Here is a 19,467-nt window from a genome sequence, read left to right as displayed (position 1 = left end):
AAAGTGAACATGGCCTCAACTCATAAAAGACACAAAACTTAATCTGACTCGGTTAATGGAACTTAACATAAAAGGTAAAGCTAAAAAGCTTCCAGAAGAAAACACAGGAGAACATCATCATGAATTGGGAGTAGCCAAAGCTTTCTTAGACAGAACACAGAAAACAATAAACAAAAGAGAAAATTGGATAAATTAGACTTCATTAGAAGTTCAAAACTTCTGCTCAACAAAATACACCATTAAGACAATGAACGGGTGAACTACAAACAGAGAGAAAATATGTGAAAAACATATATTTGACATAGGATTGTTATACAGAATATATAAAGAACTCCTACAAATTGTAACAAGAGACAACCCTACCTCAAAAATGTTGTGTAAAATATTTGAAGAGACTCCTTCTTGAGGAAGATATATGAATGGCCAATTGGCTCAGCATTATCAGTCACCAGGAAAATACAAACTCAAACTATAGTGAATTATTATTAAATACCCATCAGAATGGTTAAAAGTAAAAACAATGACAACACCAAATGTTGATGAGCGTGTGGAGCAACTGAAATTCTCATATATTGCTAAGAAAGTATAAAATGATACAACCATTTGGGAAAAAAGTTCTTGCAGTTTCTTTAAAAACTGAACACGTAGCTACTCTATCACCCGGTAATTTCATTCCTAGCTATCTACCTAAGAGAAATGAAAGCATGTGTCCATAAAGACTTGTACAATAATGCTCATAACAGGTTTATTCATAATACCTCAAAAACTGGAAATAGCCTAGGTGTCCACCAAAAATGAGAATGAGTAAACAGATATATACAAGCAACTTACTCATCAATAAAAAAGAATAAATTATACTTATACTGAAAAACATAAACTTCAAAAGTGTCCTGAAAGAAATTTCACACATAAGAGTATACATACTATATTCTCTTTATATGAGGTTCTAGAATGGAAAAAACTAATGTATGATGAAAAAAACAGAACAGTGTTTGCCTTTCTGAGGATGGTGACAGGATTGTCTGGAGGAGGTATGAAGGAACTTTCTGAACTGATGGTAATGTTTTTTATCTTGAGAGGGGATTAGAAAACAACAAATTTATACATTTGTCAAAATTCATCAAATGGTATACTTAAGAATTGAGTGGTATACTGAATATAAATGTTACCTTTAAAAAAAAGGAACCATAAACAAATTATACATAATGAAGTGTTTAGGAATGAAAAGTAAGCTGATGTATGCAGCTTACTTTTTTCAATGTATTAAAAAAAATGAACAGATGGATGGATTAAAGAACAACTGGATGCATATATATAGTAAATGCAAATATAGTAAATATATAGTTAATATATTAAATATAGTAAAATGTTAACTGTAGGCTTCCCTGGTGGCACAGGGATTAAGAATCCGCCTGCCAATGCAGGGGACATGGGTTTGAGCCATGGTCCGGGAAGATCCCACATGCCATGGAGCAACTAAGTCCGTGCGCCACAACTACTGAGCCTGTACTCTAGAGCCTGTGAGCCACAACTACTGAGCCCACGTGCCACAACTACTGAAGCCTGTGCACCTAGAGCCCGTGCTCCGCAATAAGAGAAGACACCGCAATGAGAAGCCCGCGCACTGCAACGAAGAGTAGCCCCCCACTCGCCGCAACTAGAGGAAGCCCGAGTGCAGCAGCGAAGACCCAACACAGCCAAAAGTAAATAAAAAAACAAACAAAACAAAACAAAAAAAACACATTGAGATACCACTACTCAAAAAAAAATACCTTAAAAAATGTTAATTGTAGAATCTAGATGGCAGATATATGGTATTTGCTCTACAATTCTTTTAACTATTTTGTGTTTGAAAATTTTTATATTAGAAAAACTCAATTATCTTGCTGTAAACTGGCTGCTTCTAAAAATTAGATTTATGAGAAAAATAGAACACATTTTCCATACTCAATAAGACCTCTCCATTCTGCACCAAAAAAGAAAGGAAAAAAAAAAAGAAAAAGAAAAAATATCACTGACCTTTTTTCTCTTCCTTTGTTTGGTTTTAGCTGAGTCTTGTCCAGCACTCCCATTCCCTAGGGATCCTGATGTGGTTCTCCCTGAGAGCTGTGATCCAGATGATGGAGTGCTCGGTGTAGGAGGAGGTGTGTTCTCAGGAGAGTCTGGGTAGGACCTTAGGCAAGACCCCTGTCCAAAGAGATGTGGCTTTGAAATCAAGCAACCAGAACTTCTACTAACATTTGAGTTTGTTTAACATCTCATGAATTCAGTAATATTTGAAAGTTATAAAAACACAGTTTATTATTATCCAGTCCACAGAAATGATGCCACCATCTTACCCCTAAGGGTCTAAATATATTAATTTTTAACCTGTCTGATCATTTAGATAAAAATCAGGATTCCTCAGATACAGCTTCCAAAATTTCTGCTGATTTTGTCAAACAGAGATATTTTTACTGAGAAGTTTTGTCAGTGTTTCAAACTTACTCAAAAGGAAGTTCTAAACTTTCTCCCCAAACAGGATGCCTTCTAGACATTCTTTGTAACATGGTGACCAGCCTTCGCCTAGTAACTCAAACTCAGTGCTTTAGGGTCACTGTAGATAGATCTCTAGCTCCTCCAACACCTAGTTCCTTCCTTCATTCAGAATATGCCTCCTATCTATCTGCTTTCTTTGGTTATGACTGCAAGTCTGTTCTCTCTTCCATGTGGAAGCACTTCAAATACTGAAGACTGTTTATTTCACAGCCTCTTCTCTTCTATAGGTCAAACACCTCAAGTTCCTTTCACCACTTATTATGAGACATGCTTTCAGGTTCCTCCTCCCGCCCATTACTCTCCTTTAGAGATCCTTCACTTTGTCAATATCCATCCTACAGGATGGTGCCTAAACACTGAAACAAAATAAAAAACATTTTCTTTTCAGTAACATCACAATATTGGCTCCTAAGAAGTGTATAGGCAAATAAAAGTTTCTAAGTCTTTTTCATGTATGGTATTGTTAATTCTACATTATCCTCTTACTATCTACTGGCCTACAATTCTCTGTAATGTATTTTAAAAATTATGTTGGGCTTGGTAAAATGTTTTGCTGAAATTCAGATATTGTTTTCAATAGTATTTCTTTGATCTTCTTGCCTAGAAACATCAAACAAGAAGGAATAAACCTAATGTGGCATGAGTTGTTCTTAGAAAAAACAAGGTAACTCCTAGAGATCATTGCTTCCAGTATATGAATCATATATTAGAAAACAAAATCTAGAAAATTAACTCAAATTAACCTTGATAATCTGAGAAACCCAAGCTTAGCTAGCTCAGTTCCTTATATAGTTAGTATTCAAGAACGATAATTATTAAAATAGAATACACTGTGTGAACCCCATGCCTTGAGCTTCCAATTCCAAGCTACTGTACATAGCACCTCCATCTGGATCTTCTTAAAATACCCTTTTGAACTCATCAACCTTTAGCCAAGAAACTTTCAATTCTTCCTTAATAACTCTAAGCGTCTAAGGCCTTTATTTTCTAATCTAACTCCCCACTACCCCTTCTCAATGAATTCTTGGCTTGAATATTTTAATCACAGTTTCTTCCCCCCAGTACAATTACACTTACGCTGCCTCTGAGGCCTAGAGTACTTTCCCCACTTTTACCATCTCATAAAAGTCTTATTTTTCCTTCAACACCCAACTTCCTCTCTGAAGTCTTCTTTCATGATAATTAGGGAGTTGTTTTTAATCTCTGAAATTTCTGTCTATGCCACTCATTTGGAAATTAGTACATGCAATCTTGAATTGTTTGTTTGTTTGCTCGTTAATTTACTTCCTTGGTTGTTTTACAGAATGTTCTATCTCCCTAAATACAGATCATATTAGTCTCAGAGCCCCCATTTGTACCTAATTTGGTAAAGTCCTTAAAGCAGGCCTTTGATAGTGGTGGCTGATTTGCAATGTTGATGTGTATGATTCCTCCTCTAGAGTGGCCATTCTTTTTGTGTCGTGTCAGGTAATAAAGGGCAGAAAGACTTCCAGTCTCTCCGAATGTTCATTCTGACCACCAGTCACGTTGAAGGAGGGGTGTCTGGCAAGTCAGGGAAAAGCTTGAGGCTTGTACTAACATATTTAGCCAGGATACTTCCGGACACTCATGCTCCCACCTCCCAGAGAGCCCAGGAAATTCAGCACACATAAGCCATCTTTCTTAACGGCCGGGTAGCTGGGAATAGCAGCTGTGGTTGCTGAGCAGTTGCCCAGGGCAGCTTGGCCACCCTGGAGAACCGAGAAAGTGGGAGGGACATAAGGAGTTTTCCTAGCCCCGTAAGCAATCCCTTGAACGTTAAGGGAAAACTAGGCTTGTTATGTTCACTGTAAATTTCTTCAATTAGAAATGTTACAACGAATTTGTCTGATGTTAATGAAAAGCATACTTATACACATATTCATAAAGTGAACATGTATCAAAGACAGTTTAAAGGGTGTTCTTTGACATCATAATTTGGGTTTGTAACATAAAGAAAACAAATAGTGTTTAATCAACTGGGTAAGCTTTAGGGACTTTTAAAGTATATTCGCTGATAATAATGTATGACCTTTTCCAAGACAAAAATGGATTTTTAATGAGCATAAACATTTTAATTCTTACTTTAGTTCTAAGCCAATCTGGTTCTACAAGGGGCATAAAAAGATGTCAAACTTTTGGCATGTAATAAGATATAGGCATATATCTTTATATATTTTATATGTATCCTAGAGCAGAGATATACCTAAATTTGGAGTTTACTGGGTTCACAGATCCCTTATATCTGCAGAATGGTTTCAGAAGGTCTCTCAACACCCTGAAACTGTACAAAATTTGCAAATGTCTTTACGGAGAAAGGATTTACAGTTTTCTTCAGATTCTTTGAATGGCTTAGCCATTTTCAGGTTATATGTTTCACCCAACTTGATCCAAAGTTCACTTCACAATTATACATGCAGATGTTAACCTAACCTCCTTGCTTCCTTCTCTATGGTTATTAGGTTGAATTATATGAAACTGATGTTTATGTTAGTAAAAAAAAGTCAAATTATTGGCAAATTCATTAAATAGATATTACATTTCTGGTTTTTAGGCACATGCTGCTTAAAGAGAATATTTTTTATGCCCAAAATGATACACAGTTATTACACAAAGTCTTAAAGTTGGCAAGATGAATTTATAGTCCCCACAGGTGGGGATCCCAGCAACATAAATGGCATCAGAAAGGATGTGATTATCATATGATAGGGCCAATTGAAACACAAAGGATAAACGGAGCCATGCTTCTTTAAATCATGTTTAGAGATAAATCAATAACTGGAAAGTAAAACTATCAATAGATGCCAGGAATTATTATTACACGAATAATAATGATTCTCTCATCTTTGAAGCAAAAAGAAATAACTTTTCTCAATGTTATTCAATTACCTAAACCAGGTGTTTTAGGGCCAGATTGTTAGGGCCTGGTACATAGTACGTATTTGTTTGAATGCTGAATGTATTAAGATTCTTTGACTGAAGGCTATATATTCCTACACAATCTTTTTCTTAGAACTACATGTAAATACCAGACGTGAGAAAAAAATCCACAGATGGGTCAAAGACGGATTTTTTTAATACTTACCTCAGCAGAGCTGTGATACTGAATGAAGGTGGCAGAAATGGCATGGCTGAAGGGGTCTCCTGCCTTGGTTACCATGTCCTGCCTCACAAGAAGAGCCAGATCCACTAACTAGAAGATCAGAGCAATGAAACTAAAGTCACACAAATGGAAATAATCATCAGTGTCACTGAAATGGTAAAGCTAAAAGCAATATATCCCAAACGTTATTGATAATACTGTCTGCCTAAAAATCTGTATTGTGGACATGAACATTTGCTTTCATTGGCTGGCAAATGGACCTACCCATGAACATAAATGATATATTCTGACCTCCTAGTGGAGTGGTTCTCAAAGTTTGTAATCACTAGGGAAACATTTTATTTAATTTTTTTAATTAATTAATTTATTCATTTTTGGCTTAGTCAGGTCTTAGTTGCAGCCCGTGGGATCTTTCACTGCGGCGGGGGCTTCTCTCTAGTTGTGGTGCCAGGGCTCTCTAGTTGTGGTGTGTGGGCTCCAGAGTACATGGGCTCTGTAGTTGTGGCACAGGTGCTTAGTTGCCCCGTGGCATGTGGGATCTTAGTTCCCCAACCAGGGATCGAACCTGTGTCCCCTGCACTGGAAGGCAGATTCTTAACCACTGGACCACCAGGGAAAACCTGGGAAACATTTTAAAATACATATTTCTGGGTTCCAAGCTCCAAGATTCTAATTCAGTAGGTCTGCTCTGGGGTGTAGCTGAGAAATTTACATTTTAAACAAGAACCAAGGAGATGCTGATGCTTGTAGTCTAAGAACCATGCTCTGAGAAACTAGAGGGCAGTGATTCCAGACTCAGATTTTGGTAAGCACTCAGTAGACTGTACATTTCTAGAAAGCTGCTTTTCAAAGCTCAAAAATAATCTCTAAACAAGAGAGATGTGTACTTAGAATTCAGTGTTGAGGAAAAGTATGCAAGTATTCCATTTCTGGTTTGGCTAAAGTTGCAAGAAACAGTCACTTTTAGCCTAACACCCACCGGGGCTGAGGATGCAAAGAAACATAACTGAACTAAATTTTAGAAAATGATGAGATTATCATAGGAGAGAACTCATGGCTGTTCTCATTCCTGGTAGAGCAGCAGGTGGAAGAAGAATTGATGATGGACAGGGATAGGGAGAAAGGAGCTATATATGGCCTGATACGACAGATTAGAATTCTTACCTGTGCCACAGTTTCGTACGCTAAATATGCTAAAATTTCCATAGCGACAACATTGGGCTTTATCTCCAAACTGCTGCAGTCCAACCAGTCTCGAAATTTGGAGGCTTTTTTGGCTAGCCATTAAAAAAAAAAGTATAGAAAATTTAGCTTTGGAAGTGTTTTAATACTGCATATTATTATCACAGAATGAAAAACATTTCTATTGAAAATTGCATATGAAAAACAATGCATATAATATGCAACGTTTTTGAACTTATATTCTAGCCCCCCCAAAATCCCTTATACCTTTGCGTCTTTAGTATCTCTGCTACATAACACTGTATACTAAATCACTTAATGTTTAGCACTTCTTACAATGTGTCAGAATAAGTTATCATTGGCCATAGCTTATGTTATAACAGTAGTCAGAGAATTACTTGCTTGATGTAACTTTAATTTATTCTTGTGGAAAGAAAATCCTGCAAGAAAGAAGCTGTGATAAAAAAGGAACATATAGAAATTGTATTTTTAATACCTTTCAAAATGTGTCTATTACTTGAATAGGCTCAAAGTTGTGAATTTAGACTTAAATAGAATAAACTGATATCTGGCCTGATCTAAATCCCTGGTTACATTTTCCTGATTGCAAAGATGTCCAAATTCTTCAGCCTGACTCTCACAACCACCCAGACTGATTCCAACCTGCCTTTATATTATTCCCTATTAAAATGTCACTGGCCTTGAGTATAATCCTCTGTGTTCACCCCTGCATGGGATTCTCTATCACTCTGTTTCATTCATATGAATCCTGCCCATACAAGCCAAAGGTATACATCCTCAACTCTAGTCATTTATTGAACACTTATATCATCAGAGATCCTTTTGAGTCTGCTTATAATTTCTCAAGCCAAATTACAAGTTTTTTGTGGACCAACACCATGCGTCACGTCTCTCTGCATACCTAACAGTACCAAGCACATATGGAACCTTCTGGTGAATATCTCTAAACCACCACAGTGCTAAGCAGAATCTAACTTGACATAGGTCCTTCATTAGATATTACTAATTTAACTAGTGACCCAGAGGGAAAAGATTGATGGTGAAGATTTTATCATATCTATAACATAATCATCTTTTTAAAAATCCAATGATTATTCTTTTGATTAATCTGGTCCCACAGGTCTATAAAACACTTAACAGTAACTCCAAGCATGATGTTTTGATCCTTATAGATAAAGTCTTCATGGATTCCACATACAGAAGAGTTTTCTGTGAAATAAATCACAGGAGACATTAAGTCCTGCTATCGAAGCACATATCCAAAGCTGTCAGCTGTGGCAGAATTATGATAATCCCGCTTAAAGCTATCTCCCTAAAGTAACCAATCTTCCCAATGCTCTCTGACATGCAACATTCCATCTAACTAGTAAGCTGCAATAGCTCACAAACACTTGGTTAACATCTGTGGGATACTTCTGAAGTTCAAGTCAACAGGCAGCAATTTGGCAAGATCAGTAAAACTTCTGATCACTTCTCCCTTTGCAGACAGCAACATGGAAACAGGTATTTTGTGACTGTGCTCTAAACACTTTATTTTAAAAGTAAGGGAAAGAAGAGTTCTTGGTATTCTGTCAGATCTGCCTACCTAAGCAACAGAATCGTCAGCTTGCTCACTAGATCTTACGTACTGAGAATGCAGAGGTGAGGACCATGGGTCCACCATGGTATCCCAGCACCCAGAATAGTGCCTGACATTAGCACACTCACCATAAATATTTCTAGAAGGAAGAAATGAATGAATAAATGAAAGATATTCCTTTAATAAAAGGGTAGGGTCCAAACTTTTCCATACATCAAAAAAGATGCATAAGACCACTTGGGTTACTACTATGCCAGCAATCTTCCAGGTGAGGGTTCTCTGAGCTAATTCCCTCCCTGTCACGTGGAGGACTGTTTCAAAGATGGACCTTTCCAGGGTGACGCTGGTTCCAAAAAAAAGAGGCACAGATACTCTTAGTTATGATAGTTTGTTTTCACCAGAAGTAAGGGGGCATGAAACTGAATGAGTTCCTTTTCCTTCACCCCTCTTCTCAATATATCAGGAGAAAGGGTAATCCTGGAAATTGATCAACAGTCTAAATAGAATCCTGACCAAAGGTCAAAAATTCCTGGGATTATCCTCTTTCTGACACAACCTGAGTTTTCAGCCTGTGCTGGAAATAAAACTACTTTACTTAATAATCTCATATGGAAATTTAAGGTTGTCAATTCTCATACACTTTATCTTTCTCATCAGTGATCAATGGAGAAATTCAGGTTCCTCTCAATATTCCATCCTCTCACCCCTGCACACTATTTAATTATTTCTACCACATCCCTTCTCGCCAGCCTTTCCATTCCTGATCCTTCCCGCAAAGCCCTCTGTAATGCTCATTCCACTTCGAAGAAAACCTTCTGCAACTTCTATCTCTTCACAATCACTGTTCTTTGAATAAATTGAAAATAACCTTCCTCAGAGGGCATGGTTTTCCCTGGAAACTTCTATAGTAGGGGTTCCTTCTTTCTTTTCTTTTATACATATTTATTGATCGGCTACTGATTGCCAGCCTGTTCATTTCCCCATATACCTGAGGGTATATCTTCATTCTCTTTCTTTCTCCCACAGGGAAAACATAAAACAAGTAGACATCAGATTTCTAACCAACGACAGAGGCTAAAAGACAATGGAATCATGTTTTAACCAATAACTATTAGTCTACAATTTCCTACTTAACTAAACTATCATTTAAGTATGAGGGCAAAATAAAGCCATTTTTAAGACAAAAATGAGTGCTTTAAGCACTTACGGAGGCTTGGGAAAAACAAAATTAGGCTGAGAAGGGAAGTTTAGATACAGGCATACCTCAGAGATACTGTGGGTTTGGTTCCAGACCACCACAATAAATCAAATATTGCAATAAAGTGAGTTACACATATTTTTTGGTTTTCCAGTGCATATAAAAGCTATATATACACTATACGGTAGTCTACTAAGTGTAAAATAACATTATGTCTAAAAAAATAGCTTAATTAAAAATAATCCTGTTTGAAAAATGGCACCAATAGACTTGCTTGATGCAGGGCTGCCACAAACCTTCAATTCCTAAAAAAACACACTATCTGTGAAGCACAATAAAGCAAAGAGCAATAAAACGAGGTATGTCTGTAGTTACCAACTTAAAAAATTTTAAGTCAGGGTGTACTTTAGAAAAATTAAGGATAGCAACTAAAATAACAGCAACAGAATATATAATATACAAACTGGTTGATGAAAAATGGAATGAAGAAAACCCAATCAATCCAAAGAAAAGGAGGAAAACCAAATAAAAAATCACAGTAAATTGAAAACAAAATAAGACAGCATATATAAACCCAAATGTATAAGTAATTAAATATATATAAATTAAACTCATCAATTAAAATACAAAGAGACTCTCAGATTAACTAAAAAGAAAATTTAGGTATTTGTTTACAAAATCCACACATAAAACAACAGGTTGAAAGGACTGGAAACAGGTTTATCAAATTATAACTAAATTAAAGCTTTGTGAATTAATATCAGATTTTAAAAGACTTTAAGGGAAATGACTATCTGACTTACGTAAATGTAAAAACAAAACACTGGTGAACATGATCAGTGTCCTGGTTTTACAACTTACCCTCAGCCTATAAAGTTATAGACATGTTATTTTAAAGTGCACCAGTAGTCTCAACTAGTGAGTGCTATGATCAGATATTTAAAAAGACACAAATGGCTGGATCACAATTCCTGTATCTTGGTAATCTATCAGGTAAGGAATGCAAAGAGTCTGGTTCTGGAATTGCTGACCCCCTTGGACTGAGCATTCCCAACGACAGTATTGTGGCATATAATAAAACAGATTCTTCCACGAAGGTTTCATGATGAAGCACTTATGGGTACCATATAAAGAAATATTCTTAGATGCACAAATTCCTCTTCTTTAAAGAAAAAAAAAACTAAGCATAAGATACTCTTTATACTACAATTATTTTATACAGAAATGGAATGTATTAATTTTTAATCTACTAAGTTATGAATTAAAAAATTGTTATAAAAATCAGATTTTTAAACAAAAGATGTATTAGGGCACGTCAATGACTACATGTTTTAGTGTGAAATAGCACTTCTGTTCCTTTAAATAAATTAAATTTAAAATACGATTTAAAAAAATAGTTCAATAGCACCAAATGTTACTTTATAAAATGGAGATTTATGCTTATAAAAGACTTGAATGCCATTTTTAAACCTAAAATTTACAATACAAAAACCTCTCATTTGCTGAAATTGCCATGATCTGAAGTGTCATTTACTTAATGCTTCACAGATGTATGATGCCAAATTGTTAGTCAGGCTGCAAAGTATATTTAGTTAGGAAAAAAAATCTTCCCAAACATGTTTTCCTATATTTTACTGACATTTACATGAGGCAGTACTTGAAATGTGTCATTTATTTGCACTTTATGATCTATAAATGAAGCTCTCATTTTCTTTTTCCAAATCAAATACATTGTTATTGTGACCACATAATAGCTTTTCGTTTAAAGACACCATTGTGTCCATGATCCCCCAGATTAGGGTCATGTGCTAGTTTGTCATATTTTTAACTGGACTTTTCATCACACTTACGCTTCGACCATCACCCCGAGAGTCTTAGTCATCACTGAACTGTTGCTGTAGGGATGTTTTGTACACAATCTAGCCCACTATTTATCAAGAGCCTTTATTCTTAGTAAGCTGTGTGCAGGGGTGGGACAGCACTCATTTTGCCATAGGTACAAGAGGGTGGACTAATGAATTTGCTAACGTGGAATGCACGCCACAGCAGGAGCTTACAGACAAAGATGGAAGAGACTGTTTATGTTGATATGTTCTATTGTGGTAATATGAGAATGTACACAGGAAGGGAAAGTTTGGTATTTATTACTATTAGGGGCTTTTAAATGTCATGACTGTACTACTACAGTCCATTATGGGTCAAGTACAATCAGCAATGCTAGTGTAAAAATGACTAAGAAACCAAAAAAGAAATTTAAATGGGAATATTACAAAAATTGGAATTTTTCTGACTAAAAGTAACGTGAATAATTAACATGGCTCTCTGTGTATTACCAGCACCCTTAAAAACCTCTTAACACTATTAACTGCAAAACAGCAGAGTGGGGTAAAACCTTTTATAGGCTCCCCTACAATGCAGAGGCTGTTTCCATAATAGTTATAACTATGTATATACGTATTAAACTCGCCAATTTCTAAGGAACACAGATGTTGCTGTACTTTAGTGTATCTGTAACACATAATCTCAAAAGTATAATGAAGCAAAGTTAAATGCTTACTTACAGAAACTTAACTGTCGACTTTCACAGAATTCTGCATATTGAGCTGAATCCATAATTCGAGTTTGTCTTTCTGCTCTCTAATAGATAAAAATAAAAAGACACACAATTTTTAAAGCAAGTAGACTTTTATGTTTTCACAGCTAAAACCCAGAACTGAAGTTCCATTTCCTTTTCTTACTCTAGGTGAAGAGTTTAGTACCACCATAAATACCATGATACATAAAATTGTGATAACAGTAGTTTTGAAGCTTGTTTCTCTTGGAAATAAAGTTTTAAAACCATTTTCCAGTCCTCTGTTATTTTTATTACAGTGGAAGAAAAAACTAAAGGACCTCACTTCTTAAGACTGTGCACTTCTAAATTTTCTTTAACTGTACCACACTCTTGAAGAAAAAGAAAACTGTGAGGTGTAACAAATCAAACAGAAAATTTGTTATGAACTCTTATTGCCTATCTGCCTTAAAGCTGGGATTTTTCAATGTTAAAATAGGAGTCAACGAATGGAATCCATATATTTCCCCTCAGTTAGAACACAGAGCCAGAGCGAACAAATCCATACTTTAAATTGCAAAGAAAATAAAGAAAAAGGTAAACACAACAAATCCTTTAATCTGAGTCCAGGTATGATTCACAGTTTGGTATAGTTTCATTCGTGGGTTTTTGGATTCAGTATAGCAGATGTTTGCTGCTTCATTGTCCCACAAGAGGTAGGATAATTATAATTCACCCATAGTTTGGTGGGAAAGAATATGACCGCTTCCGCTTCCTTGGCAAGGGAAGCATTTTGAAATGAGACAGGCTGGTACTTCTTGGAATGAGTTTCTGGCCAGCAAAGGAAAAAAAATTCCCTGAGATTTAAATTTTTTTTCTGCTTTGGAAGGACTTTCAGCAAGTTTTCTTTATCACAGTTGGTGGAACACATAAGTACCACTTCTAACGTCTACGGATCTTTTTGTATTTTTTTAAAACTGAAATTATTCTTTTTCATCTTGTTTGATTTAGGTGAGTAGACAATTTAATTCCAATGATCTATCAGTTGAATGAATAATGGCACACTAGCTGCAGTTCCATAGAGAAAAGATAGATGGGGGGTGGGAATTAAGGCAAAATTTACTAACTACTGTGGTTCATTCTAAGACCACTGATTATTTTTTCCCTTCCTTCTCTCCCCTCCACCTTTTCCCTCCTAACCTCCTCCACACATATTCACAAACACATATATGTGTTGACACAAACCCAGACTTCTCTTGTTTATTTATTCTCTAGGTTCAAGTATCCTTTTCGAACACGTACAAGTAAATATTACTCCCACACACGTGCAGGTATATGTATGTGCTGTATGTGTACATGCATCCTGTTGTGTGTGTATCTGAAACATCATGTTTCCTTAAGGGTATATTACTGGATAAATTTTTATGTACTCAGAAGTATTTTTTGATATATGAATGCATGATTTAGTTTTGTCCTTTTTAATGTATCTGATACTTGACTCAATAAATGTTTGCTAATGGAAAACAGGAAGTAAGGAAGGGATAATTTATGTGTTTTGAACATGACAAATCAGTTACTAGTGTGTTTATTAAAACAAAAAACCTCTGAGACTGATATCTTTAATGTATGTACATATTACGTATGCATGTCTGTATGTGCATCTGACTGTCTGTGTCTGACTATAGCAGGAATCTCTCAGGTTTGAATTTCTAGCTCCTAAAAAATATCTGACACATAGTAAATGAGCAAGAAAACATTTGTGGAATAAACGAATGCTACCATCTTGCTCTATGATGCAGGCAAATGGCTATAGTGCAGCCAAATCCTTCATTATCCATGCATTCCTCCAGGTCTTCTCTGCTACTCTCCAGCTAGGCAGCCTCATGCACCAAACACATGCTAGACAGAAAGGAACCAGAAGACTACGGAAAAAGAAGGTTCCTAAGGAGATTCTTAATACTAACTTTCCTCCAAAAAATGGACATTCAAGATTTGGCTTCTGTATACATTCTTAGATAGCTTAGATGGTTGATGTATTTTATTTTATTTATTTATTTTTTCATATTTAAAGATTTATTTTTTAGAGTAGTTTTAGGTTCACAGTAAAATTAAGAAGGAGGTACAGACAGCTCCCAAATACCCCATGCTCCCCCACGCGCACAGCCCCCCCATTATCAACACCCCCCGCAGAGTGGTGCGCTTGTTACAACTGATGAACCTACACTGCCCACATCATTATCACCCCAAATCCACAGGTTACATTGTGGTTCACCCTTGGTGTTGTACACTCTATGAGTTTGGACAAATATATGACATGTATCCATCGTTACGGTAAGTTGATGTATTTTAAGTCCTCTAGCCTCTACGCGGTAACCTTTGATCTCGGGAGCCCCGTGAAGCTACTAGGGTATGCGTAGAAATTATTCACCAAGCGCCTAGCATACAGCAAACACACAATGTGAAGCAGTTGACTCAACAGCAAAGATTTATAGGCAGCACAAAATCACGGCTAGAGAGCAGCATAACGTTCATCTTGTTCAATCTCTCTCTTTTAAAGATAAGGAAATGAAGGTTCGGAGGGAAATGATCTGTGAAAGGTGACCAAGTTAGAAGTGAAGCCTGGACTCTCAATTCCTTGAGGAAGCCTGTTTTCAATATAAAGCGCTGTCTCGAACATACAGTAATTGTTCACTCCAATATTTTTCTTTGGGATCCTCTAAACGCTACATTATCTTACTAAGAGGTATTATGGAGCCGCTGTAATTAACATGCCCAAACTGTTCACGAGAAAATGAAATTAGTGAGGCCCTGGATCAGCAAAGAAGGCAGATCTGGGGATAGCCTGGTACAGAGTGTACAAACTGTAATGTACCTGACAGTACACTGGGGTGCTGCAAACACGTCACAGGTGGAATGCTGTTTCCCCTCAACCTTCTGGGTGCCTCACAAGGCTGAGGCAGCAGAAACCCCAGGCTGGTAAATGTTATCAGTTTCTATGCGTGCCATGACATAAAAGAGGTTGGGAAGCACTCCTACTAATGTCCTCAGAATATACACTGCATGTCACCGGCCATGCATGCTATTCACAGCACGGTCAAGTGCGCTCAACAGGCAATCAGAGACACTAACTGGGACTTGATGATGAGGAGGATGGTTCAGATCCGCTCCTCATGCTAATTTTTGTTTACTCCTCTCTCTTCCCCAGGACTTGTTTCAAATAACCAAAAAAATGGGACAAATTTGGTCTCATAAAAGCATCCAAATCATTCAGCATCTGATTACATTCTCTCCTGATCTTACACTATCACCTTAAATACCGGGAAAGTCAGAAAATACCTAATCTTCATGGACTATGTATTCTTCAAAGATAGTAACTATATTTTGCTTCTATAATGTCAGTGCTGGCTGAGATTTCTTAGCTTGGATTTACCTGGGCCTCGGTAAACATCTGCTGGCCGGCTGATGACTGGGGTAGATGGATGGGTAGACTGAGGCAGAAGAAATGCATATAAATCCTTGATGGCTGATCTCAAAACAGGAACTGTAATATTTGTAATCAAACTGTACAAATTCCAGAGAGGGGAGACAGTTTTTTAAGCCAAAGACCCATAAAAAACAAGACACTGGCCAACAATGAACTGAGGCCGGCTCTTATTTTCTGTGTTGTCCTAAATCCACCTCCCTTCTGCCTCTCTTCAGATCACCCTCTGTAATTCACACTAAAGTACACAGTGGCCATCCTTTTCTATTCCTGGAACTTTAAGAAATCTCTGGAAAAAGATTCAAGCGGGAAAAAAATCATAAGCCTAATAAAATAGCATGACCAGAATAACAATGTCTACTCTTTACATAGAGCAGCACAATAACCTTTAAGATAAACAGTTTTTTTCCATAGCTCCATTTTAGAAGTTGAGCTTGAGCACACTCAGATGTAGAGAAGTAAAAAAAAGAAAAAAAATTTAAAGTATATAGTTAATAAAGAGGCAATGTGAGAAGTAAAACTTGGGTTGCTCTTGAATGACCTATTCTGAGGTGTATCACTAAATAATCATATCAGGTTAATCACAGCTTTTATTCTTCCTGAACATCCTCACATGAGGATGATCTCAGACTGCCACATAAATGTCAGGTCATCTCTGGATTACTCATGCTTTTGCATCTGCAAGTCCAGTTCGTCTTCTGCTTAATCTGGTGCTTCTACCCACTCGTGGCTTTCTTTAGGTATCAGCAGTGCTTCTGAACGCTCCTAAGAATATGCTAATAACTCAGAGGCGTCTCTGAAATTGAACCTTACTGATACTACAACATAGCAAAGTATTACCATGTAGTGGCATACATGGATGAAAGAATTATTCCTAACATTTTCCAAATACCCAACAATATTTCAAAATTTAATTGAAATAACTTCCAAAAAAAGGTAATAGAGAATAGTTATGCTATAGTCAGTCATCTCATTATCAAGGTTACAGGTCTTTCTGGTTATTGCGAAACAGAAGGCACAATTCTGTGTCAGATAAACTTACTTTCTGGGTCTTACCTAAATGAAACCAGGGGAGCAAATATCCCTACAAATGCAGTATGTAGTATAATTTGTTTGTTCAATACCTGAACACAACAGTCTGTCAGTATATAACTGTTAATTTAAATTTTTAGTGATAAGTTTTTATGTCAGTGGATGTGAAATTGCCGTGTCTTTGAAAAATACTTTCAAGGACAGCAGTGACAATCACCATTTGCCCTGCCTATATCAGTTTGAGGTATGAGGCTGGATTACTTCTGCAGCATGCAGTTTCATTTAAATTCTCTGCATGCTTTCACTGCAGCATACGTAGAGGTTATAGAAACTATGTGCTGGCGTATCTCTTGGCAGCTTCTCAAGACACATGACTTTCTTCAGCAACACAGAATCATAGAACATAACTTTGAAACCAAGATGGAAGTTTTCATCTGCTTTCACTTCCACCTTGAATTTTAAAAAAAATCTTATTTTGATTACACCTAGAAGCCTTACAATTGAAATGCAAAGTCTTTTCTGCATGGAAAAGGCCAAATGTCAATGGTAATCTACCAAATACCTCACGTGAGGCAGGAAATGGTTGCTGAACTTGAAAACTTCATACAGAGTGGCTGCAGCAGCATCCAGCAACGTGACAACATGTGAACTGTGGAATGTTTATGTATGTTCATGTATGCTGTGGTCCACAGCAGAAGGATACTCACAGATGAGTAAACGCAACAGAATGCTGAAGCACCCTGGAACCCTCATACACCTCCGACTCACTGTAGATAAGGAAGCTGAGGTCCAAAAAGTTTTAGGGTTTATCTGGATCATCGCAGAGGCAACCCGGTACGCAGGTGAGTATCGGCTCGGCTTGCTGGGTCAGTTTGTAATTTACTAGATTCCCCTACCCAAGAGTTAGGTGAGTCTCCCTCAAAACATGTGGTAGCTTCCCCTGCTTTTAATGCCCACTGCAGTGCTCACCATTTTGGGCCTGGAGTACTGCAACAGGTTTCTGCTGGTTCCTTCCAAATATCTGAACTCTCCCAACCCATCTGGGTACAATTACTTTAAGTAAAAACAAAGAGAAAAGACCTTGGCACAAAGGTTACTCTTTGTCACATCTGCCATATTTTGCTGTCCCCTGCCCCTCCCTCATGATTGTGCTGGACACCCCCACTTCCATCCCCATGGTAATTTAACTCGTTCCCTTTCAGCATAAGTACCACCTCCTCTAGCAACTTTTCCCTCAAGATTCCAGGTCACATTGATTCCTCTCTTCCGAATCATACATGTTCTTCTAGATAATATCATACCCCTGCACTTTTCTGTGTGTCCTACTTCTGTCTCCCCTCAGAGATTATAGCTGCGAGAATGCATTATTAACTGAAAAAAGCAAGTTGAGAATCAGAATGTAGGTACCTTGATCCCATTTACGTTTAAACACACAAGCGTGCACATGAGACATACATACACGTATGCAAACATCTGGAAGTATATACATTATGCTTTTAATAGTATTAATCTCGGGGGTAACATTATAGGGAACTTTTACTTTTTCAGGTACACATTGCAGTAATTAAAATTTTTTTTCTTAACTGAATTACAATCAGGAAAGAAAAGATTTTTGAAAGTAAAGAAATCTTGTTTGACTTACAGAAGGTCATTAAATAAATGTCCATATGCAGTAAAATAATCAAAGTGGTTACTCAAGAGGCAGAAAATCACAGAGAGATAGCAGAGTCTTGGATATATGTTCTCAGTGAGATATAGTGAAAGAGGGAGAGAAAGGAGAATGTTACTGCAATGTTAAGGGAGCCAACTCGGAATTCTGACTGATGTAATCTTGAAATCAAAAGTTCATTTAGGTTTGATCCAGAATTTTCTAACTGAATAAAAATACAATATATTTCCTAGCCTAAAAATAAAGGTTTCCGTTGGTGTTGATTTGCTCCCCCAGAGGGATTTTTAGAATCCCCCAGTTTTATGTGTCCAAGGTATTAAGGATGTATTGTAATAGCTATATGAAGTTTCCCAAGGAAATAGCTGTAGACTCTAGGAGAACATTCAAGGGATTTAAAAGGAATTTTGTGCTAAAAATAAGTGAGTAATTCTCAGCAAGTACAAAGCATCAGTGATTGAGAAATACACAAAAGGATATTTGTGACATTAGTTCATAATAGAGTTGTTTCAAAATATTGGATTTTTTTGGGTCTATACTACTCTTTGGGTCTAAATATATTAATGTTAACACAGGAGTTTTTTTCTTTTCTATATATTTTAAACTATGAAGAATGAGCATGATTGGTTATATAAGGAAAATACAGTTGTTATTAAAAATCAAAATACTACACTTCAAATTGGGGTAATGCCTGCTTCAAATTTTTTAATCTGAATTTATTAAGCTAGTAGTGGGGAGAATTGTTCCCAATAAAATATTTCCTGTCTTGGGATAAAATGTGTGCTAAGAAAAGTATCACTTTTTTCCAATAACTTAGTACCAAACAACCTAATCCCATGTTTAGTTGTAAACCCTCACATAGTATTAGTACTAATTTTTACTGATGTTTTTCTGAAATTGTAAACATGCTCTGTAATAACTAAGTTGGCAAATACTATAAAAAGTTATGTGTTTCTGCCCAAACTAGTTCTTTAAAGTGATAGAAGACTGACTTCTTTTTTATGTTCCTGACTGAGGGTGCTATAACCCTTTTTTGTGGTTTCTATTTGGCTGTATATCCAAAAAGTGAACATATCAGGTTAATGTATGTAGGCTCTT

General features: G+C 36.6%; 1 protein-coding gene across 7 annotated transcripts in view; it reads right to left on the bottom strand.

The window, feature by feature from the left end:
• The window catches only part of SUPT3H (SPT3 homolog, SAGA and STAGA complex component), a 447,741-nt gene that overhangs the window by 112,598 nt on the left and 315,676 nt on the right, over positions 1-19,467 (bottom strand). For all 7 annotated transcript variants that reach the window (XM_073810671.1, XM_073810670.1, XM_019949881.3 and 4 more), the window contains 4 exons: positions 12,201-12,276; positions 6,824-6,936; positions 5,642-5,749; positions 2,020-2,187 (listed from right to left, as the gene is read on the bottom strand). In XM_073810671.1, coding sequence (XP_073666772.1) covers positions 2,020-2,187; positions 5,642-5,749; positions 6,824-6,936; positions 12,201-12,276 — 465 coding nt within the window. The remainder of the gene's footprint in view (positions 1-2,019; positions 2,188-5,641; positions 5,750-6,823; positions 6,937-12,200; positions 12,277-19,467) is intronic.

This window comes from Tursiops truncatus, chromosome 10, assembly GCF_011762595.2.
Source record: "Tursiops truncatus isolate mTurTru1 chromosome 10, mTurTru1.mat.Y, whole genome shotgun sequence".
In the NCBI taxonomy this organism is placed as follows: domain Eukaryota; kingdom Metazoa; phylum Chordata; class Mammalia; order Artiodactyla; family Delphinidae; genus Tursiops; species Tursiops truncatus.
This window is presented reverse-complemented; position numbering and strand designations above follow the sequence as displayed.